The sequence below is a fragment of the Neofelis nebulosa genome, chromosome 1 (assembly GCF_028018385.1).
Source record: "Neofelis nebulosa isolate mNeoNeb1 chromosome 1, mNeoNeb1.pri, whole genome shotgun sequence".
In the NCBI taxonomy this organism is placed as follows: Eukaryota; Metazoa; Chordata; class Mammalia; order Carnivora; family Felidae; genus Neofelis; species Neofelis nebulosa.
The window spans coordinates 233,022,732-233,047,440 of NC_080782.1; the positions used below are offsets into that span (position 1 = coordinate 233,022,732).

General features: G+C 41.9%; 1 protein-coding gene across 3 annotated transcripts in view; it reads right to left on the minus strand.

Moving 5' to 3' along the window:
• Positions 1 to 481: 481 nt before the first annotated feature.
• RXFP2 (relaxin family peptide receptor 2) overlaps positions 482 to 24,709 on the minus strand; it is a 62,161-nt gene continuing 37,933 nt past the window's right edge. For 2 of the 3 annotated variants that reach the window (XM_058688099.1, XM_058688090.1), the window contains 8 exons: positions 20,972 to 21,043; positions 17,593 to 17,664; positions 17,410 to 17,481; positions 15,432 to 15,503; positions 12,577 to 12,806; positions 11,537 to 11,947; positions 8,291 to 8,509; positions 482 to 3,829 (listed from right to left, as the gene is read on the minus strand). In XM_058688099.1, coding sequence (XP_058544082.1) covers positions 3,570 to 3,829; positions 8,291 to 8,509; positions 11,537 to 11,947; positions 12,577 to 12,806; positions 15,432 to 15,503; positions 17,410 to 17,481; positions 17,593 to 17,664; positions 20,972 to 21,043 — 1,408 coding nt within the window. In that variant the 3' untranslated portion in view covers positions 482 to 3,569. The remainder of the gene's footprint in view (positions 3,830 to 8,290; positions 8,510 to 11,536; positions 11,948 to 12,576; positions 12,807 to 15,431; positions 15,504 to 17,409; positions 17,482 to 17,592; positions 17,665 to 20,971; positions 21,044 to 24,709) is intronic. The other variant, XM_058688083.1, reaches the window with a different exon arrangement.

A 24,709-nucleotide genomic window follows, 5' to 3' on the forward strand; every position in this document is an offset into this window, starting at 1 on the left:
GGTGGCCTTATTGTATTTTATTTCTTTATTTTTAATTGATTTCTTCCATATGTGTCATGTGGAGAGTATCCTGAAGACTATTCTAAATGAAATACATTTCATATAGGTTTCAATCAGCTTATAGGGCTGTAGGAAGTGTACCTCAAGGACTTTAAGGTCTCTTACTGAAAAACCATCTAAAAGAATACTCAAGGGGTGCCTGGGTGGCTCAGTCGGTTAGGCGTCCGACTTCGGCTCAGGTCATGATCTCACGGTCCGGTCGGTGAGTTCGAGCCCCGCATCGGGCTCTGTGCTGACAGCTCAGAGCCTGGAGCCTGTTTCAGATTCTGTGTCTCCCTCTCTCTCTGACCCTCCCCCGTTCATACTGTCTCTCCCTGTCTCAAAAATAAATAAACGTTAAATTAAAAAAAAAAAAAAGGAATACTCAAAACAACAACAACAACAACAACAACAACAAAGAATATTCTGATTACATTTTATGTTTCTGGTTCAGAAGTAAACATTATCTTTATTAGAAATGCATCTTCTGTCTTTCATAGACAGGATATCAGACAACTGACATATGAACAGATTAATATAAGGAGAAATATTTATAATCACTCTTTCTTTTTCTTTTTCAGGAAATAAGAAAATACAAATATTTATCTTCCATGCTTTGTTTCTTGAGTAAAGGTACCTAAGGTTATTTATTAAATAGAACCATACACCCATTTACACTACACTGAAAACACTAAAAAGAAATATGTCTTACATGTATCCCTTGTTACTTTTGGAAGATCCATTTACTTCAGACCTCCCTTGGGGGCATATGTAAAATTACAGGGAGCATATGATTGGTGACACTTCACCAGTTTTCATTTCTATCATGTACATTCTCTGGATCTTTGCATTGCTTACCAACTTGAGAATGGTTAAGCAGAGTGAAGAATCATATTGCGTGAGATAAATTCTTGAAAATGTAGCATGAGTATCTGCATAGCAAGTTACCAAATACTCATTTGATCTGGCACCGAGGTCACCCTTAAGAGAAAAACATTGGGGTGATGGCTCTGCTTTTGTGGCTCTCTGATGCTATAGGGACTAGGCCGGATGGAGCTGCGGATTTGAGGCACATGGTGAGGTGTAAAACTACTACCCGTGAGCTAAAGCTCAGCTATGTGTAACCCCACTTAGAGCTCCTGGTCACCAGGGTCTATTTCAGCAACCGCAGTGGGCATAAACTATTTTAATTTTGATTACAAATAAGCCTTAAGAATAAAACAAAGTGATATAAGTAAGCTTAGCTATGTCTAACACAGATAAACCACGTACCCCCTTTTGGTACACTCATCTGAGGTTCCATATTCATTTCTTAGAATATATTTTTTTTACATTTCAATACCAGATGTCAGTAATACACAGGCACATGATGGAGATGCGGATTGGGTAATTTGCCCTCATTCTCTCTTACTCAAAGATGGCACAATCTATGGCCTCTTATGTTCTCAAGTCATGTTTATTTGCTGTTTATGTTGTCATGGGAAGTGGTTAAAGACCGGAAGTAGTATTTTCATATCCACACAGAAATATCGGGTTTAGAAAACAAGTCTAACAACGCCAAAGACCTCACTCAATCCAGATAAAAGACTGTTATTTGCTAAAATTAAACATTTCTTACAGGTTTCTATTTATGTAGCAGTGCAGAATAAGGCCGTAAATCACTAAGCTATTAGTATTCAATTCTATACTATCCATTAGCATGCTGCTAACCAATATATAGCTTCCATTTTTTCTGTGAAAACTTCCCTGATGCACCTGACCTTGTGTTTCTCATGTGTACTACTTAACAGTAAGAGCGCAGACATTCACAAACACAGTTCCCAGATGCTTGGTTCATGGCCCACCCTTCATGCTTTTCAAGAAAGGGAGACACACATTTGTGCTAAGATTGCAATATCCTGGGCTCAGGGTCTAGTCCTTATTTATGTTCCTGATGTTGGGAAATGTATTAGGAAATAAATCATCTGATGATCAAGGACTGGCAGAGGGCGTTTAATAAAATGTCAGCAAATTCAGGAAACATGTCAGGAAGTAACTCATCATAGTGAGGAGACAAGATGGAGAAAAGTTTGAAACCATAAGGGAAAAGGGCAGCCTACTTAATGGGGAGGAACGTTATCTGCAGAATCCTCAGAAAGATTTCACTGATGCAAAAGATGTTTCACTTGGTTGAAATGATGGTTTTAGTCACTATTAAGCAATAACAAGTAAATTACCAGAACTGCTGTGACACATGAACTCTGGGATTCTTTCCTGGATGCTATTAGATGATAGGAGGTCATCTGGAGTTCTTGGTCAGCTGCTTAGATTCTACTCATTAAAGGAACTCAGAATGAAGACAGCAGTAAAGACATTCAGGTTTTGCCTCATGCTTTGGAAAAAGGGGTAAGAGAAAAATATAAGATGTGCTTGTTGACTGAGGTGCTGTGTTTCCCAGCTATACTCTCTCTCAGGAGAAGCATGGTAATAGTCAATAAACAGCCTCTGTAGTCTTTCTCAAACATAAAATAAGATATGGACAAATGCAAAATATAATGTTATTTACCTGATTGTTTTTCACATATGAGCTTTCATGGTAACGACACATCCAGGCCTTCACAAGTAAGTTTACATTTTCAAAACTCAAGTCCAAACTTACTGGCCTTTTTGAATGAAATTTCTCTGAGTAAGCAAACGGACCCAATCAAACCACTATTCTTAAACCCCTTTAACACGTCTCATCCGTGTGTTTTATGAAGACAGAACTTCCTAGCCGTAGGGATGTTACTTTAAAGAAATTACCCTTGAAAGAGATTAAAATGTAGTTTTGGCCGTTGGGGTGTCCAATTTTTCTTCGTGGCCTGGGCAATCTCGAGAAAAATAATCTTGTTTGCGATCTCAACTCTGCTGACACTAAATAGCAGCCAAGAGGGTGAATGGTACTAGGCTTAGTCTCTGTCTCTCTGCCGTTTTGTTGGCTGCAACAGCCTCGTGTAAAGATGTGCTTTCAAAGTTTCTACGCCACCGGCGTAGAGGGCGAGGCTGGAGGCGGGCGAACATCTCAGAAATCCTTCGCCCTCAGTTCAGCAGGATGCCGATGATTTCCTTTGACGTGGAAAAAGCAAAGAGAGAGATGTGAGGTTTACGTGACGATGGCCACCCTGGAATGAGGTGTCATGAATGTTTTTATTTTACGGACGGTGCAATTCAACTCAGAAGCGGACATGCAGTGCCAACGTGCGGGGCCTTCACTTGCAGGGGGGTAGTGTCGACCAGCTGCGGATCAACGGCCCATCGGCCTACTATGTGTGGTTTTGCTAGTGCATTTCCGAAATGCCGAGAGCGAGCAGAACCCATAGGTACAGTTCTTCGCACGGCTGATAAGTAGTACAGCTGCCATCGGAACGCAGTGCCAGAAGTCACTCTGCGGTGCTCTCTGTGCAGAAAGGTTTGCTGTTGGGAGAGATGAAAAGCACTGCAGGTAGCATGTTCCAAACGCTGTCCTTTTCTTACAGGTAGTCCCCTGGAAGTCCGGGGTTCCAAAACCATTGCTAGGAAATTGGCTTCACTATACCGTCCCCGAGGGTTATCTTGTTCAAAACCCCAAGTTTAAGTGCGGAGGAGTCATCCGTCCACACAATGGATGTCGAGAGACTTTCTTTCTTCGTTTTGAAAACGGATTTCCTCCGATGTTTGTGCAGCAGCTGTTTCAGCTTGTCTTTGAAAAAGCTGGTTGTGAGAGTGTAGAGGATGGGGTTCAAGGCACTGTTTACCGGAAGGAAGAAAATGACTATCCAGGAGGTGATTGTGCCTGGAGAGGGAAAGGAAATGTGGGAAATGTCATGAAGCGGAAATTTTAAACAGACACAAATAGCACATACCGGTTTGTAGTCAATGTTCCTTTGGGGAGGGCTTCCTATGACAGTTTTCTCTCACCATATTGAGACCCTCTCTGTTGGAGGAGCAGAGGACCTATGAATTCAAGGTCCTACCATTCAGAAATTTTTGAATTTCAGTAACTACTTGGTAGGTTGTTGGGAGGCCAACTGAGAGGAAATATATTAAAAAAAAAAAACACTTCATAGATGTAAGTGTATATATGTGTGTGTATATATATATATATATATGATGTATTTTTCTTGTCGTTATTGCTTTTCTTTATAGATACGTAAGAAAATGACAAAATACTTCTTAATCAATAGATCAGTGTTCAGGAAATATCTGGTCCGGGCTCAGATGGGACCTCGGTCTTAACTTCACTCCTCAAGGCCTAACTGTCCCGCCCTCGTATTCCAACCATCCTTTTCAGAGCGGAGGCTGAGGATGTGACGAGCAAAGGAGAATACATCTTCCAACTGAATCAATCCTTCCGTGTGAAGCCTTACAGACGCTCATTAGAATACGGAGGGAAAGATGCCACAAAACTTCCTCGTGAGTAGACGTTTGTGATGATTGTGCCCTCTCCGAATACATCACGCACTTGGTGAGGATGAAGTGTGTTTTCCCCCTTGCACGCAGCCTGCTCTTAGGGCCATTGAGCTACGGGACCGTGGGCAAATCACCTAAGCTCCCTGGACCTCAACTACCCTACCTGTGAAAGGGGCTGATGATAACTTACTTGATCGAAGTCGGGGGGCTGGGTGGGCCACGGTCGGCAGCTCTGCTGACGTCCCTCTTCAGCACTAACACCTGCAATTCTGCGACCCCCCCACACTAGGCTGCCTCTTCTTACACCTTCAAAAGTGTAAAGAACTCCCAGCTCAGGTGAAGAGCCGGAGGGTAAGGCCAAGGATACATTCCCTGTCACTCTCCCTTGTCTCCTTCTCTTCCCTCCCCATCTCACAATTTTCTTATCCTTTAGACATTGTTCTTTGTTCTTCTTTGCCCTGCTTTGTTCCTTCCATCCTTTCTGTTCTTCTCTTTCTTTTCCATTTCTTCTGACTGCTTATCTGACCTCCCCTCCTCTTTTTCCTGCTTTCCTGTTATCCCCTCCCTTCTCTTTTTTTCTGTATTTGCCTTCCTCTTCCTATCCCATCTTCTCTTTCTTGTCCTTATTTATTTTTTTGAACTGGAAAGAATATGGAAGAAAAATAGCTATATTTAGCATAACTCAGATTTATTAAGTTTTCATAATACTACATTACGGGTCTTGAATTTTTAAAATTAGATAGTATGGACAGTGCATGATTGAAATCAAAACAAAACCAAACGAAACAAGTGGCTTTTTGTCTGTTGTGTTCCCAGAGGAACTTGTGACCAGGAATGAGACTTCCCATTCAGTCTCAGGGTGACTCACTAATGTAAGGTCAGCAGGTGACTTCTGAGAAAGGAGGGCTAAAGCTGGCTTATCTTTTGGGCTGACCGCATGTGCTGTCAGTGACATGCCATGGTGGGGCACACCCCAGAGTTCTTGGAGGATGAGGACAGGATGGGTTTAAGTCAATGGGTCCAGCATTTCCTACAACACTTGGGGAGTCAGACAAGCAAGAAGGGGCTTAGTCAAATGCCGTCAAGGCTACTCTGTTAGGTCCACCCAGTGTTCAAGACAGACCTCAAAGGATTGAGCTATAGATGTAGAGAAAGACTGATGTGTGGGCCAAATAAGGTTGTCACAAAACATTTTTTTTTTCCCTTTCTAGTTTCCTATCATGATCTGGAATGTTGCAAGCTCTCCAAGGATGATGACTACTCCTGTGGCTCTCAGATACCAAAACATCTTGATCACCAGACCTCCCCTGACTCTAAATCGGACAGTGCTATGGGCTGAATTGTGTGCTCCAAAATTCATGTATTGGACCTCAGAATGTGACTGCGTTTGGATACGGCCTTCTAAAGCTGCCATTAAGTTAAAATAATTTAGATTGGTCCTCATTCCAATCTAACAGGTGTTCTTAGAAGAGGGAAACTTTCATACACATAGAGATACTGTGGGTGCATATGCACAGAGGAAAGACCACGTGAGGATAGGCTGAGAAGGCAGGAGGGCCAAGGAGGGAGGCTGCAGCAGAAATCTGCTGACACTTTATTCTGGACTTCCAGCTCTCCAGAACTGTGAAAAAATAAATTTCTATTGCTTAAGCCACCCAGTTTGTGTTACTCTGTTACGGCAGTCCAAGCAGAGTAATACAGAGGAAAAGCCTCAAGGAGTTGACAGGCTCACAGAATATGAAAACTGGAAGGAATTCGAGAGGCCGTATGAACACAGTCTCGGTGAGGTGAGGTGATCTGCCTCCATTTCCTCAACTGGTCAGCGGCGGGATTAGGACAGAAACCCAGGACTCCTGCCTCACTTGGTCCTTCTATCACCATACAAGGCTGCCTCCTCCTACATCAAAAACAAGCAAGTGCCTGGGGTGGGGGAGGGCATCAAAAGGCGTGGAAAGAGAAGTTTGGGAGGTTGATGAGACAGTCCCCTTCCACCCTGTTCCACCACTCTCGGACCAGCTCAGCATCTTTAATTAAAGAAGCATTTATCAAATAACATTATGCAAAAAAAAAAAAAAAAAAAAAAACACTTGTGGAAAGATAAACAACATATGGTCCCTATCGTCCTGAAGCTTATAATCTGAAGGGAGCAATGAACACATAAAAAAAAAAATAACACCGGTGGGAGGCAGCTCGGATGAGGTTAATAAGCGAAGTGCAAACAAAATGTCACAGACATTTAAGCAGTTGGGTTAGATGGGTGTGGGTTGGAGAGATACCTAGACTGGTACCATGGGAGAGGGAGTATTTGGATTGAATCTTGAAGGATGAGCAGGGGTATTTAGGAAGCTAGAGTCCTACAGGTTGAGAATATAATCCAGGTGGAGGAAACATCTTCAGCAATGTCAAGACATCAAAAAGGTACAGAAGGGGAAAAATCCTAATCATTCGAATGGATTAAGTCCCAGGAAGGAGTTCACATAGAATCCTAACTAATGAAAGTGTTTTTTCTCTGGTTGAACTAGGGGTGTGGGTGGGAGACCCCATTCCAACAGACATCTAACACTCTAGAGTGGAGCCTGGATGACAGAATACACGAGGGCGGGGTAGGAGGTGATTTTTAATGCCGATCGCAGCACTTGGATTTTATTCCATGAGCAATGGAGGCCCACGGACCTTTTAGTCCTGTTGAATTTGGAATGCAAGGATGTAAAAATAGAACTGTCCAGGACACTGTCGCATACTGGATGGTTCATCAAGCTCCTCAGCGGTGACCATTAATATTTAAGTAATTTTGCTCCTCACTCACATGCAGCTGAGTCTCCCCAAGCAATGGCACATGCATTCTTAAGGCATCTGCCCTCGCCACTCAGTGAAAGTTCCCAAGTAGTCAGCCGTGATGTCTCTCTTGATCTGCACTTTCACGCCTAGCATCTGCCTTGTGATCAGTCTAAACTGACAGGTTAAGTGGAAGCTGTGGGTGTTGTGTGCCGTTTCGCAGTGAGGCACTTGAAAAGACCTCCCATGACTGCCATGCACACGCCAGAGGGACAGAAATCATTACAGCTGCTTGTTTCCTGGACATTCATCACTCCTTTATAAGCGCTTCCGAAGCGTCCACCCCATGCTTGACCCTGGGGTGCCAAGATGAACAGATACAATTCTGCCCCGGATGAGGACCCCCCCGCCAACTAGAAACCCCGTGTCCCTGGGAGTCAGGCCAAAGCTCAGGTGGCCCCTTGATGACTGTGATTTCTAAGTCCCGGAAATGGGTTCGCATAAAAACCTAACTAATGAAAGGTTTTTTTTTTCCTCTGGTTGAACTAGGGGCGTGGGTGGGAGACCCCATTCCACCAAACATCTAACACCCTAGAGCGGAGCCTAGAGTGACAACCATACGGCAAGGACCGTGAAATAAACTGGTGGTTCTTAAGGAGGGGTGTGTGCCTCAGAATCACGTGGGCACATGGAGAACTTTTCCAAAATACCTGCGTGTAGCTCTTTGTCCCTGTAAGATGAAATCCAGAAGCCCAGAGTAGAACCTGGGCTTTTTGTGTATATTTTGATTTTCTATGTGTACTCTTGGTTAAAAGCCGCTGTCTAGCTCAGATAGAAACGAGACACTAAGTGTTCGTTTTTTTTCTCAGTCCTGTTTCCTTATCGTCCTTGTCTGGATTGCACCACTGCCCAGTTACTGTCTTAGAATACAGACTATAAAATATTGAGGAAAATAATAGTTGTTTGTAGGTGTTTACAGAGCATTTACTATATGTAAGGCACTGTATTCTGGTCTTGCCAAGGGGCTAAAGAAAGCACAATGTACTTGGGAATAATAGAAGGGACTGACCTGGTATTTCCACCCGGAAGAGGGAGAGAATTTTAATTACAAATACAGGAATCCAGCAGATGGCATCAGAGAACACTATAAAAAAGAAACGATTTGCAACAGCCACCTCTCTTCCAACATGATTCCTCACTTCCGAAGTCTGCAAGGCAGTTTTTTTAATGGAACAGAACATAATAATATAGGAAAACACAATGATGAGAAAAGCCAGCAAGTTCACACCTGTTGGGAAAAGCACAGCTCTTAACATCTCAGGTGTATAAATCAACAGTAAAAGTGTTGTGTTACATAGATGCTCATTATGGCGCCTCCTTAGGCTGTACTTCCAAGGATATTTTTGTATAGGTCCAGTGGCGATCAGCTAAAAACCCTGAATCCAAGGCTATCAGCTGCAACAAGCTAAAAGAATTGGGTTTGTCAGATCAAAAAGATACTGGAAACACACAAACCCTTTATAAAGAGTTTCAGGCCTCTGAAATTCAGATCTAGGTGTAGCATGAGGTGAATTTTAGCTTTTTGAAAGCCAGAATAAAGCTATTTTCATTTTTCAGTCCCCGCAAATTCAGATCTTAAGGGATTATTGTAATCATCTGATTATCTCAAAAAATAAACATGACCCCATTTCTTTATCTTATAAATAGGAACAAGATGACTTGGAATATCAAGAAGATAATAGCCTCAAAAACATTATCTCCCATGGTTTTTGGTCTTAAGTAAAAATATTACATAGAACAAGAATGCATTTTTTGTTTTGTTTTGTTTTTTTTTTTTTCAGAGAGCTTACAGTAATTTAAACTAAAATTCAGAACCCTTTAGGCTTGTTTTAGAAGAAAAAAGAGAAGAAAACATAAAAAAATTCAACTGTACGAATGATTTTTTAGGGTCAAATATATTCTCACTATAGGGTCAACTTCTCACTTAACATCACTATCTTATAATGCTGACTTCTTAGTCACTTTGTTATATTCTTGCTGGAATAAAAATACTAAGAGTAATTATCACATTCCTCACTGTGAGCATAAAACATGCATACGATTTCGAAGTTGTTTAAAAAATGTTCATCTGAATCTAGATTATGTGTAAGATGGGTGAAGTCTAGGGGAGAATTGTATAAATTCCCAGTGTTCTGTTGCTTTTACCCAAAACATTTCACATTCCATAGAATCTCATAACAAAGCCATTCAATAGAATTTTATAAAATTGGTTTATCTTAGGCCTCTTGTCAGAAACTTTAGTTAAGAATAACAGGTAATGACTTTTAACGATGATCCTATAATACAAATTGTGAAAACAGACTTACAGGAAGGATTAAAATCGTGTGTTCTGAAAGCACCATAGGGATGTGAGATGTTGGCAATAGGGGAGACTGGGTGAAGGGTAAATGGAAGCTACTGTCTTTGCAACGTCTCTCTAAATCTTATTCCATTCTAAAATAAAGAATTGATTTCCAAACTGTGTATTTGTATATTCTTTAAAGAGAAAAAAAGGCTCTAGGACTCTTCTCACAGGTAAGCCAAGTGTATATAGGTGATGATGATGATGATGAGTGTGTGTGCGTGTGTGTGCGTGTGTGTGTGTGTGCGTGTGCGTGCACGTCTCTTGATCTACCTGGAATACATCACAGGTGCTATCTTACCCCACTCTCCTTAACTATAAGATCCAGCTACACCTAACTTCTTGGCCTTTCATCTGGGCCTGTTCCCTGGCTTTGGACTTCTACCTCCACTATGTTTTTTCCCGGAACAGACTTCACTTGGTTAATCCTTCCTTATCCTTTGGGCCTAAGGATTTGGATTCATTCCTACTGGAAAGCTTTCCCCGGTGCTCAGATTTGGGGCCTCCTAGAACATCCAGTTCTCCTCCTTTGTGGCATTTGTCAGTTTGTGACATAAGAATGTGTTTACTTGTCTTCATCCTCCTTTCTGGTGGTAGGTCTGTGAGCGCTGATCTGTTGTGTCTCCAGTGTCCAAAAGAGTGCCTGGCCTATAGCAGGTGCTTAATAAATCATTGATGAATCAGCGAATGGAATGGAGCGGAATGCGTGTGTGTGTTAGGAGGGGTCTCTATGAAGTGCATCTATGCTAGGAACAGCTTACAACGTCCATGAAAAAATAGCTATAGAACGGGGTCGTATGTGAAGAGTATTACTAAAATGGTGCTAAGAAGGTATATTTCTCAGAAGAAGAAAAGGAATCCATGAAGAAGAGCTGGACCGGTGGTTAGAGCGATTTTGTGAAGTATCTTAAGTGACTAATGTACACTTGACCTTGGCAGTAGCAGGGAGTCATTGAAGGTCTCAGAGCTGAGGCCTTTTTGATACTCAGGGAGTGAACAGGTTAACAGAAGAGAGAACGCCCCTGAGGCCAAAAGACTAGTAAGGGCTAATGTAATAAGCCCTTCAGGGTTGAGGTAGTGAGGTTTCACATGAAGGTGATGCTAGGTAGAGACTGGAAGAAATAGAAGGCAGTGGTATATTTTGATGAAAAAAATATTTGATGAGAAAGAAAGGATGATAGAGCTTATCGACCACTTAGAGAGGGGAAAAGATGAGAAGGGGGAATTAAGATGAGAATACTGCTCTAAAGAAATGATATGGAAATCGTCTTAATTTTAAACAGCAGGGATACCTATTGGACAAAAACAAATGTGTGTTGTTTTTTTTTTTAACCTTAAAGAGCTCCACTTCTCATTCACTTTTGTTCCAGAGAAGGTAGGATCTTCTTTTCTTAAAAATTAGAGGGAATTAAGAAAAATTGAAAGCAGTTTTATTAAGCACTCTTCCAGTTTTGATTTTAGAGCTGCATTTACCAAAGGCAATAAACCTTCTTGGTATTTCCATTCCAATAATCTCCTGTCAGTGAGTTTCCAGAATTTTATTATTATTATTTACTTAACTCATATCTAGATTGTAAAAAAAAAAAAAAATGAGTTCAGATAACTTGATGGGGTCACAGGTCAAGGTACTAACCTAGACTTCCTCCAGCTCATAGTCACAATGTGAAAATCAAAGGGTCTTACAGATAATAAAAAATCATCCAGAGATCCTGACAGTATGTTTTTGTTTCCCATACTAAATCTCTATATAAAAAGTTTAATAAAAACTATACTCAGTAAGAATTTTTCTTTAAAAAAGGACACAGTCTTGAGTATATTCATTTACTTTCTGAAAAGGACAAAAACACCGTTGATGAAATATATGATATTTCTATCAAAATTATGTTGGCCCAGAAAGTGAAAAATATAATTTACCTAGGAAAATTCCAAGAGAATAACCTTTGCTTCCGATATCTTCTGTTTGGTCATAATAAAGTGGGAAACACACGCCATTTTTTCCATAAAAGTTTCCAAAATAATCCTCATTCCAAAACGGAATCACAGCTATTAAAAATCCCATAATCCAGATGCAAATGAGGATGACCGAGGTCTGCCATTTTCCAGGACGAATATTACTGAAGGGAAAGACAATGACCAGAAACTTCTCCAAAGTCAAGTACGTCAGCAGCAGGACGGAGACTTCGGTGGACAGCATGGCCAGGAACCCCATGAGGCGGCACTGTAAACTCTCCATCCACAGTAACGCATACTTCTGATACTGCCCACGGTATTTTATATCGAAAAAGCCAATGAAGAACAAATAAACACCCATCAGGCAATCTGCACCTGTTGAGGAATCAATACATCGTATGTTGATAGTTCCCAACATTCCGGTTTCGGTTTCCTAACTGGGTCTACTTCCTTCATCCTGTATTAAATGAACTAATATAAACACCTACACTACAGCGGTCTCTAAAAGCCAATGGACTTCACAAAAAAATGTCCAATTCTAAAATACCGTACTGGGTCTTTGTTTTATAATTTTTAAAAATGGTGGTGTGTGTGAGGGAGTAAGTTTTGTGGGGGAAGCTAGTTTTTAAACAGTAGATAAGTATTACTGGCCTAGTTAACAAAGAGAATAATTTTCTGGGCTCGAGGAGCATGGGTGCTGTTGTAATTGAAGGCAAACTGGGCTTAGTTTGTAACCCACAACCTGTCCTCCATAATCTTTCTGTTGATTCATTAGCTCCCTGTTACCCCATTTCCAAGATATAACCCCCAGCAGTGAATGCTGGATCACTGCAAACTCATGCAATCTAAAACAGAAAGCCAAAGAGAACAGTCGTTCATACTGAGAGAAAAAAATGCCTAGCTCATCTAATCCGTACTAAGTGCCTTTGTTGAAGGCCAATATGTATCTAGTGCTCAGGTCACAGAAGACATCCTAAATCCATTTAGGTAGGAAACATACTTACAACAAAGGATTTTGATGGACGTAGCGTGGGTCGTATTTTCAGCTTTAATGAAAGATCTCATGCCAATGACAAAAAGATTTCCAAAGCAGGTTATGAAAGCTATAACCCAGACAAATATTCTGAGGATATTGTTAGCCAAGAGGTCCTCAAATGAAGAAATGCCGTCAGTCAAGGGCATACATATGCGGACATGGGGAGCATAGGAGCAGTATCGAAAGTTTTTGAAATAACTAAATTCAAAGGGAAAAAAAGAGTCACTTTACAGCAATGACAGAGAAACTACAGTTGCCATCCTGGCAGAGCTGCTGCTCTCTCAGGGAGGCAACTTCACTAGGTGTGTTTATCTTTGTTTAATAATGATTATGCAATTAGAGTGTTTCCTCATTACGTATTACGTTACTCTGGGCAGTGTTCTTCTTGGAAAGACAAAGAACCTAAAGGGCATAGAAATTCTGTGGCTTGACCGAGATGTGTCGGGTGAGGACATGAGAATGTGAAGTCTCCAGGACTCTATTTCTTCCTAATTTCCTGGATTATTCTCTAGGGTATGGTAAAAAGCAAACTGTCATTGTTACATTGATCTGTAGCACACATTCGGGGGCTTGGGTCGGGGATGTAAAGGACCTCGCCGAAAGCATTCCTGCCTGGTACTCAGTTTAAGTACACTCACTTACCCAGCCTCCTTTCCCCCTGACACTGGCAGGAAGGGAGAGTCTCTGAGACTCGGAAACCTCAGACTCACGGGAGCTAGGAGAGGAAGCAGATTTCTCACCAGAGCCTAAAAGGGCTTACACAGTTTCTAGAGAAAAATACAGGCTTGTTTGTGATCGAGGTGTTTGTGACCTAGGTGTGTGGAAGCTTCACGTGATTGAATTGGGAGGTCACTTGGCTTACTGCTGCTCCCTAAACCTGTGTATGTAGACTTTCCCCCCCACCCCCATACAACTTCTTTTAGTTCATTTCTCTTTGTCTAATCCTTTTTTTTTTTTTTTTTTTAAATCATCTCTCCATTCAGTTTTCAGACTACAGAGTTAAAGGAAGCTTTCCTTTGCCACGGCCTCAAGGCCCCTCAAGACTGGATGCCCGGATCCACTCACCTCCTTCCCTTCATTGCTAGTTCCACCCGGGCACCCTGTCTTTCTTCCCAAACTCAGACAAGCCAGGCTCACCCCCTTATCACTGCAGTGCTTTTGCTGTTCGCCCTGCCTGGAAGCTTCTTCCCCCAGATATCGCCAGGCCTGCTCCCTCCCTTCATTCTGTTCCGCTCGGATGTCCCAGCTCTCTGACTTCTATGTGAACCATCCACATCCTCCCCCTGACCCTTCATCTTGTTCTGCTTTTCTTCGCAGTATGTGCTAACTATTTGTTCGCTTTCTGGGTCCCAAAGCTAAACGGAAGCTCCGTGAGGCAGACACTTCTCTCTCCTGTTCATCCCTGTGTTCTCAGATCTAGAACAGGGCCTGACACATGGGAAGCCCTCATCTAGCCACTTTCTAGATGAGCGAGTGAGTGAATGATGGATAATTCAGCGCTGGGCTTGTCAGGTAGAGAATAGGGGGCCGTCACTGCCCCCAAGTAGCTCAGAGCCTAGCTTCCTGACATCATCTATCCGATTCAAGGGGCTTGATGTATAAATTCTCTTTTTATCTTCTCCCTGCCTGGAGTCCCTGGCACGCACCTGACTTGACCTCTTAGTCTTAAAGGAGATTCTTAAAGGAGATTCCATCATGTCTGCTGCCTTCAGATAGAGCCAGCTAGGGTCTTGGTCATTCAATCTCTCCTCCTGCTGTGACCAAGGCACTGGCTGGCAGAAAGTGTTGGGGGCTATGAGGTGGATGTGTTTCAATAAATGGTGGACGAGGAAGGTGAAAGAAGAATAGATCACTCAGTAGAGAAGCAACTAACTTAATACATTTTCTGTTCATTGTTGGGCCCTTCTTGACCTCAACCCGAAGTTCATAGCTTAAGCAGCACCTTCTCCATCATGTTCTATTAAGGGTGAATTTCTCTGTTCTAAAAGGACCTCACATTCTGCCTGCAACAAGGAAACGATCGCCTCACTAAATGTGTATCTACTGGTGCCACAGAAAGGGAAATTAGGAAAGCCATGTGGATACGCGTCAAATATCTGTCTTTTAGTAGTCACACCTACTGCAGAGAACAACATAAACATGTTGTTCTCCCCAAAGAGCACTTTCACACCAACCATTCCATCCATTTGCTGCACCCAACTTGTAATCTTACATCGAATCCTCCCTACTGTTGTGGATAACAAGGGTTAATTTTTGAAATCATGAACACAGAGATTATACAGCTGGGAAAGAAATGATCATGTCATAAACACATATATTAACACAACTTACACAGTGCACTTTAGCCAAATATATTAAAGTGACTTATCAAAAACTACTATAAAGATTAATTACCTCCATTTTGTAGTGCACTTAGTAACAGTAACAACACCTGGAATTTATATAGCACCTTTCTTCCTAAGGGCTCAAATCTTAGAGCAGCCCACTGCTCATTCATGTGAGGTGAATTAATGTTTCCAGGTCTCCTGAGTACCATTTAGCCAGTGGCTTCATCTTGTGTAATGTGTGGCATTCTGGTACCCTGATCTCTTATTGGACCTCAATTGGATAAACAGCGTGTTTCCAGGGAGAAGTGTCTCATGTCGGCACATCATAATATTGAACTCTATTTGACAGGGACCAAAGGTGACAAAATTAAAAAGTTCTCAATAAAAAGACTTTTCTTGCATACAAACACATTGCAGTGATACATTAGACAGTTTACACTAGAACATTGGCAAGATTTCACCATGCTTACTTCTCCACTCTTTCATACATACATACATGTGAGAAAGATTCGTCATGGGTTGAAACATCCGCGTATTTATATTTGGAATCTCTATCCTTTCCAGGTCTCTGGAAAACATGCACAATAGGTTTCATGTGTTTAGGGCTTAACTTTTTAATCATCGCATTTTGTCCTATCCTAAATGCCATGCTTCAAAGTCTTGTTACCAGTTCAAACCAGGATGGAAATGTTAGAGTAAACTCTCTTAGAAGATTGCTATTTCTATTTATGCCTTCTGTAAGTTGGAGCTGATTTTGTCACTTGAAGTGCAGAATTAATTCTAATAAGACATTTTCATGCATTTCTTTGATTTAAAAATGGCAGTGGTGATTAGTGTGATCATGAAATTGGCTGCACAGTTTGGTTTCATGGATCACGACATGTGAGTTGTGGAGGGTTTGACAGGAGCTGGTAGTTCCAATCTGAGAACATCGCTGAAGTGACTTTTGTGGGGGCCTGGATTCAAATGCAGTTGTTTCTTCCAGGCCTATGGGTCTTTAGGGTGGAAAACCAGGGAAGCGGTAAGCAGGGCTCCAACTCTGAACAAGCGTTCCTAAGATAGTAGTGGGAAGTATAATGCCTTTCCTTCCCAGACCCCATGAGATGTCCTCAGAGGGCTGCAGTGGGAACTCCTATACTCCTCACTTATCCAGAAGCCTCTTCAAATACGGATTCTTTGAAGACTCTTTAGGGTGGCATGAATTAAGGGAACCTGCCATGTTCTCAGGAAACAGATGGAGAGAGGAAAATCTAAAAAGACAGAAGCCTCTTACTTTTCATGGTTATTTTTGAAAGCTGATTCTCACTCAGTTTCTTTTTGCTTGATCTGAGGAGGGATTTCTCGACATGGTTCTGAGGTTTCCTTGTCCGTTGACTCCTTCATAGCACTGCCTTTTCTTTGGCAGTCAGAAATGAAACCTAGCGGAACAATTATACTCCAGAATCGTCACAGGGCCCGTGCTGCAGGAAACTCGAGTCCTTTTTAGAGGGTTCGTTTCCCTCTTCTTTCTTTTCTCTCTGGCTTTCTCCTGGACTTACCGCAGTTTTAACTCTACATGGATTATTTGATCATTTGGTTCATAGCCGATAGTTTCCAAAAGGGCAGAGGTCATTATATCTTGGATGCCTAAGACAGCGCTACAGGTAAGTTGATGGCTGGCAAATGTTTGTGGAATCAATATGTCAATGAATCTTCAAACAAAATGAGGAAAGTCTTTTTTCATCGGTGGATGCTTACTAATGAGAGAGAGCATGTTGAAAGAGAACCTAAATCTGGCATTAATTGCCAAAAGAAAATTATTCAGCAAGAAGAAAAAGTGATATTAAGAATGAGGCTTTAGAATTAAATGTGCCAAGGCTTTAGGCTGAGATCAGGTAATGCATATGTTCTCTGTGTAAAAACAAATTTGAACCAACAATGGCTATTCATAGAAAAGGGATGAGGAAGTTCAAAGGAGAACTGGCAGAGTTCTTGACACTAATATGTTTGAAATTTTAAAATACGAAGCAACATTAAGTGTCTGAATGTTCATGTTGCTAGGATATTTTTTTCTTTACTGATAGAAATAGAAAAAGTATGCACTGTAGACCAATGTCAAGTAGACTGTCGTAGCAAATGGGAAAGGGAAAAGCAGGCAAGTCTTATATAATTTGCTTTTTAGCAACAGTTCAGTAACCAACCTACTGAAAATGTAATTCTTCGGGAAAATTGTAGGATGAGATTTTTCCATACGAACCCGGTACATGTAGCTTCAGACACAGAAATGGTCTTTGCAACAGATTAAACGGTAAAAGAGGTGGCTTTGTTGTCATTTCAGCACATACTTGATGGTAACAATGATATTCACAATTGTCTGATGGCATGGGCTCAGATTAAGAGCTCTCTGCATAAAGTACCCATTTAAAAATAAACGTGGTTCTAAGTAAAATATATCCACTCAAATGATAATCAATATACCGTTATATTTCACTTACAGAGACTGAAGTTGTTTAAGACTTTCAAACTGGTTCTTGTGGAGATACAAAAGAGGATTGGACGACAGATTCCTTTTGTACCATTAGAAAGAGGAAGGAAAGAAGCATCAGGATGTTATTATTTTGGAAGCTCAAGATGTTGCCATTTAAATCTGATGATGGTGGGTGGGAAGAAGAACTTACAGTTTCTGTAGAAGCTTCAGGTCTTTAAAAAGGTGGGCTGGTAGTTCCATTATCATATTGCTAGACAGGTCCCTGTTGATGACAGCGAAAACCCAAAGCAATTACATTGGAAATAAATGACATGGGTATTACTCTTCACAATTATCACCATCCCATTTGACGTAACAGAAAATAGGATCCAATTTAACCATCCTGATAACTTGTTACAAAACAGGGCTGTGTGAGTCAGCCAAATGGATGTTTTCCATCATTTCAGACGTGTGACATTTTGCTCATCCAGTTCCTGTCTGGAATTTCCTCTCAGTCCCTCTCCAACACATTCCCAACCTGGCTTCAATATCTACTTTGATTAATTTCCTCTGTTTCAGGTACTCTTTGTACACTTCGATCATTCGTTTTTGTGATTCCTCCTGGGTTCAAGTATGTGATATCTTATTTATCCAACTCTATCAGACGCTTTCTGAGGCCAAGACCTTTGCCTTTACTTACTTTGCATTCCAACTAAGACGGTATTGGCCACATATTATCTCCCCAGATAGTCTTGAATGGATAAGTTCATGCATTTTAAATCTATTTTGTTATAGTACTATTTTTTAAGGAAATTAAAATTTTAGGACAAAGTATCACAGTACCGTCCAATCCGTGAAGAATCATGGCAAAGTGTTTCTAGAGAATGTAGAAAAGGATTGTCTAGGATCAGAAGGAATCAGGAATCTTTAAGAGTCCAAAATATGCTTCTGAACCAGGGAAGGTATTGAGAAGTGAAACAGACATTCAATTGCTTAAGAGTCAAACAAAAGATTTTATCTATTTTTGATGCTTTGGAGCTGTTGATGGATGGATAGGTGGGAGATACAAATAACTAAGACTTAGATATCTTTCTAAAGAAGCTTACAATTAGAATAAGCAACTAGATTATAAAACAAGGACGGAATGAAGCAGGTGCTATTACAGACCTACTGACAAAAGAAAACAGAGGAACGAGTTGGAAATTAGGAACTGTGTAAACAAAGCTTTATGATTTTCATAGGCGGAATAGAAGAACAGCTTTTCAGGTGAGGGTTAACCAGGCTCAGAGAAACAGAAACTTGGAATTCGATGACATCTTCTCTAGTTGGTAAATAGCCCAGCGTGGGTGAAGGATGGAAAGTATGGGGAGATGTAGAAGAAGTGAGCCTGGAAATAAGCACAGAGACAAAATGGAAGGGCCTTGAACAGATTCCAAGGCGGTACTTCCCAGAGCATAGCCCAGGCATCAGAACCAAGGAAGATGCTTATAAATCCTGGGTGCCCACTCAAAGAACTATCTTGGTGCCCACTCCAGCAGGACTATCACTTCATAATCTCTGAGTGGGGGCAGCTTGGTAACATGCATTTAAAGCCAGTATCCCTTGTGATTCTTCTGAACATTAACATTGAGAGCTAGCAACAAGGAGTGAGAATATGGAGAAGGACAGGGGCAAACTATGCTCTGCATTATGGGAAGACAGTTCTGTCAGAATCATGGAAAGTCAAGGAGCAAAAGGATGGAGACCAGGCAGGAGGCTTTGACCCTGGACCGGGTGAAAGAAGACGAGGGCTTAAGGGCGCACAGCCAGGGCTCACTGTCCGATGGGACATGAAGCGTCATGAGGGTCGGAAAGAAAGGAAGAGGCTTTGAGCCTGGCTGCCGGGAAGGATGCTGATACCACCAAGATGGCAAGTTCAGGGGAAGAAGCTGACAGGGGGGTAAGAGTCATCCATACATTAATTGTAACAGATGCTTTTGAGGAGCTGTCATGATACCCAAGTGTAGACATCCCGCCAGCTGGAAACTTCTGATCTGAGGAGCTGTAAGTGAGCAGAGAGCCCCAGGGTTGTAGCGCAGAAGGACAGCCACAGGCACGCATGGGTCAGCGAGAGCGTGACCACACAGCGAGACGATGATGTCTTGTACAGCTAGAAAACATCCTGCTAAGGGTCACGTTGAAAAACAAAGTACAGTCTCGTAGGGGAAAGGGCTTTAGTGGCCTCCCCTAAGTCTGTTTGATTCCTCTCCAGGCAGCGTTTGTGGTCATAATGGCTCAGGAAAATTATCTAACGCTATTGTAAACTGAGGAGTTAAAAATACCTCGTTCAAGTTAATTCTATAAACTTCTGAATTTCTTTCCACTTACTGGGGACTAGTGGATTGGAATGAATTATTGGTGGTCTTTCACAAAGCAAGCTAATGGCTCTTTTGGGGGGCCGGGGTGTGTGGAGCTCTGCCAAAGTGTAGGATAAAAGGAGGGTTTGAATAGTTTTCAAAATACGAACTCCGTACCACCATCTCCTTAAGTTTGTACCTAAAACATCCCTCCTGTTCGTCCTGGGCTGTTCACCTGCCCCACCCTGTAACCCAAATCCCTAGCAAACCCCTAAAGCCTCATGAGGAAGAATGACTGAGCAATTCTAAGGGGGCTGCCTTTCACTTTGTGCCATAGAATGACAATATTTGTAGTTCTAATCCGTGTCTTTCACATACTAGGCACTTAGTAAATATATGCGCATTTGGTTTGTGATACTTATACATGAGATTGAATTATCTTAATTATTCATAAATTCGTTTTCAAGTGACTCTTACGGAGTTATTTTCCCCAGTCCTTTCTGTATTTCAAAGCAAGGTATAAAGAAGGGGGAGAGATTGATTAAGAAATTCATTTCCATTTTTTAGGCTTCAGATCAGGAGGAGGAGTTCTGTATCCTAATCGCCACTAATTATAATGTAGCAGACTGAGTTTTAACTTCCAATGACACACAATTATGTGGGTAGCAGTGAATTAATCGCAAGGCAGATGCTTTTAAAAGTTTTAGCTCTACAAAACATATATTTGAACAGAAAAAGCTCCATGATCTCTCTGCACATTTTCCAATAAGCCTGATCATTCTAGACATTAGTATTTGTTTCATCTGCTCTAGAAGTCATAATTTCTCAAGGGATAATAAGCATCTTTGTTCCTTTGTTCAGTCATGATTAATATCATTGCAGTCATTCATTCAGCAAGCATTTACTGAGAGTTAACTATACGCCAGTCATTAGAGATAACGATCCTTCAGTTTAAGGAGTTACAGAAAGCCCATTTGCTCCAACACACACACACACACACACACACACACACACACGAAATCACCCAAAGAAAATAGGCAGAGAAATTAGCGTAGGCTAAATCCGTATTAAGCCCACTGTTTAATTTTAATTTGCTTTTGGCTTTAGGATAATGTTGGTTTTCTTAATTGATTTGGAATATCCGGGAGTCTGCAGGATTTGATTGCCACTAGTGAAAAAGAAGCCTCACTAGTCATTTAAATTTATAATCTTGGAAGAAGCAATCCTATTTTCCTAGTAGACAATGCTACTTACAGTTCTCCTAAATTTTTTAATGAAGAAAATGTCTTCTCTGGAACAAAATCAATTTGATTTCTAGGCAGAAACCTGTAAGACATGGTGAGAGTCAGCACTGTTGGTTTGTGTCTGCGGTAAGAATCAGCCCTCATTGGGAGATGCCAGTGATCCGCGTGTGTTTTCTCAAGGCCTCCTGTGAAGTGTCAAAGTGAGGCGTGATCTGGAGTGGAGCACAAGGCAGGAGTTTCTCACCGAGGATATCTACGTGTTCTCTCCAGGAAACGCTAGCCATAGGTAAGGTGAGGGGCTGAGTGTGGTCTCTAAGGCTGCATTTGGTTTCCATTCTGATGGCTTCAGAAAGTGTTTACTTCCCGACACACACGTAATGTCAGATTTCGACCCCGTTAATACTTAGAGCGAGGTTTGCTTTGTGTAAGGCATATTCCTTAGGAAAAGGCCAGAGAGAACAGAGTTTGAACCCATGGGGACACAGATGGATTTTAAATGTGGTGGTGGTGAGGGCACTGGTTTTACATTTCCTTTGTCTAGAAATGGAATTCTTCAAGACCTACGGTAAAAAGAGGGGGTTGGCAGCTACCTGCCCTACAGAGGAGAGCTCGTGAGTATGACAGTGATTCAAAACCTACACGGGGCTGTAAAATAGAAAGTGTCAAGGTAATTTGTTGAGGTTACCAGTGTTTTCTCTCATTATCCACGAGAAAAAGAGTCAACTATTTGCATCTTCTGAGTGGGATAGCCCCTCTTTTCTCATTCAATATGCTGGTCTGTAATCTGACTGATAAATATGTAGCCTGGCAATAACCTCGTCTCTTAGTTTGGTGAAAAAAAAAAAAAAAAAAACAGTGGTTAGACTACTACAAATGAATATACTCCAAATTTTCTTTTCCAACCACCTGTGCAACCACCAGACATTACTAACTGCTTACTACACGTGGAAAACTATTGGTTAAAACGAAAGCAAAATTCTTGTGTTTTTTTCACCAGTGCAAACGTGGCGTAACCAACCCATGTGCACCGCCCCGCCCAATAAAAAAAAACACAATCAGCAATCCAAATCACCAATCAGAATCTTTGGCAGATCAGAATACACTAGATATTCTTCCCTAAAGAGTACAATTATCATTTTTTTTTTCTTTAGAGAGAGCGACAGACATCAAGGGATAAGTGCCCCTGGCAGTAAGCACTCATTATTGTAGAGCTAAGCTTTTTCTCACACATGATCTCATTTCCTTGGTTATCACGGGGTTAGACACCAGCTCGGCTCAGCTGAGAGGATGCAGTGAAATAACAATTGCCCTCAGCAAGAAGGGGAACAGCTGGAGACCTAGCTTCTGGGCAGCTCAACTGAAGGCTAGGCCCACCGTCAAAATCCATCAACCCATGGGTGCGTTTTCTAGGACTGTAGTTCCAGACCGAGGCTGTAAATAAGACTATTTTAAAATTCCTTGTCAGTGTTTTCTTTTGACTTCCAAATCTATCGGGTTTCCCCTTGTTCGCTAATTTCCATTGTATACTTACAGCACTGTGAGTGAATTGCATGACAGAAAGGTGGAATTCGTAAGACATTTTATTCCATTGCCTTCCAAATCCCTAAAATGCACGGGGGAAAGATATTTTTAGTGTTTTTGCACGAATCACATGTCTGGAGGCGCTTTTCGTGGCCATAACAGTTCTGAACTTCATTTACAGAAAATTTTTTTAACGCTTATTCATTTTTGAGAGACGGAGAGTGACAGAGCATGAGTGGAGGAGGGGCAGAGAGAGAGAGGAAGACACAGCATCCGAAGCAGGCTCCAGGCTCTGAGCTATCAGCATGGAGCCCGACGTGGGGCCCGAACCCATGAACTATGAGATCGTGACCTGAGCTGACGTCAGACACTTAACCGACTGAGCCACTCAGGTGTCCCTGAACTTTATTCTTTACTTCATTTCAGTGTTTATGCTTTCTTCCCAATTATTACAAGGTTAATATAATATTATGCTTCTTTTCCCCTTCCAATTAATGTTAGAGCTTAATAAAATTGAGGGAAAGGGCAGCTCAACATTTAGTGAGTGTTTCTCTCTGTGCCAGATACCATGCTATTAATTATAATATTGCCACCATAATAGCGGCAACTACATTTACTAGACTTTTATGGTGTCAGATATTGTCCTGAGTGCATAATCGCGCTCTTGCTAAATTGGTATTATCCCTCCCCCCAACATATAAGGAAACTGAGGCTGTTGGGAATTCACTTAATTTCTGGCCACGCAGCTGGTAAGCAGTAGAATTGACCTTCTCACTCAGATGCCTCTCTATCTAAAGTCTGGACACTAAACCATGCGTCATAGATCCTTCCACTCTCACTTTCCCCTGGCCGCAGGTAGATACTTTTGTCTCTATTTTGGATTAAGGAGAAACTCAGGCACAATCATCTTCCAGATACTAAATCCCAGAGTCAGGCATAGGTATCCCTCTGCCTGATGACAGCAACCGCTCTTTCTGCTCTGCCTCTGAGACCCCGATGCTGAGTGTTAGCGCTGCTCCAAGGTGGCTGGGACAGCCCTCAGCGTCACCTGGGAACTGCTGAGAAATGCAGACTCTTGGACTCCGTCCCGTTGCTACTCTAGGGTTGAGGCCTTTTCATCTGAGTATAGTTAACATACAGTGTTATATTAGTTTCAGGTGTGCAACATTTCAGGTGCTTCAGGGCTCCCATACAACACCTGGTGCTCATCACAAAGCCCCCCCCCCCCCACTTGGTCCTCTTGGCCTATTTAACCCCTCCCCCCACCCGCCTTTCTGGTAACCATCAGTTTGGTCCCTGTAGGTAAGAGTCTGTTTCTTGTCCCTCTCTCTTGTTTTTTTTTTCTTTGCTCATTTGTTTTGTGTCTTAAATCCCACATACGAGTGAGATCATATGGTATGTGTCTTTCTCTAACTGACTTATTTCACTCAGCATCATACCCTCTAGCTCCATCCACGTCGTGGCAAAAAAAGGAAAAAAAAAAAAAAAGGACTGAGGTCCTAACAAGGCCTCGTGTTGTTTGAGGAGCGTGGGAGCTGTGACATTCTGCCGGGGATCCTTTGTGACAGCGGCATCCTACGTGATCAGGGACCCTCCCAGGAGCACTCTGACATTACGGCTTCCAGCGGTGCAGAGGAATGAGGAAGAGGAGACTTTCCTGCCAAGTCTCCTAACCTCTTTTTATAGTCCGCTTCTTACAATCTTCCCCGTATATGACAATAGCTGTTTTGCCGCCTGTGAACATTTCTCACGTTAACACTAAAATCGCCAGTCGTGTGTCATTTCCTTTTAAATCCTGTTTTATACCCATCCAGATGGTCTGGTAGGAACTTGGTATTTTTTTTCCCTCTGAAAATACTGTGGCTAAAATAGTAAACACTGTACTCTCTTAAAAGCCCAAATATTGCTCGGTGGAATGGGAACAAGGGGTTTTCACACTTCACAAGTATAGCAGCAAGGACTTGCGAGCGATCGCCCTGCTGATGGCAAGTGAGGGAGCGGGAGCCTGGCCAGGGTGTGGGTTTTCCTTCCTGTAAGGGTTTTTTGGGGTCTGACCTCTCAGTGCTGTCCTCTTGGTTTCAAGGCCCTTTCTCATGTGTGATGGGACAATCTTACTAATGATATTTTCACTGGGTGTCTATTTTTCCCCTCGTGTTTGAGGGAGCCTCAAATCACGACTGTACCAGAACCTGGGGCTCTGACGCTGGTTCCTGCTCTCCTCCTGGTT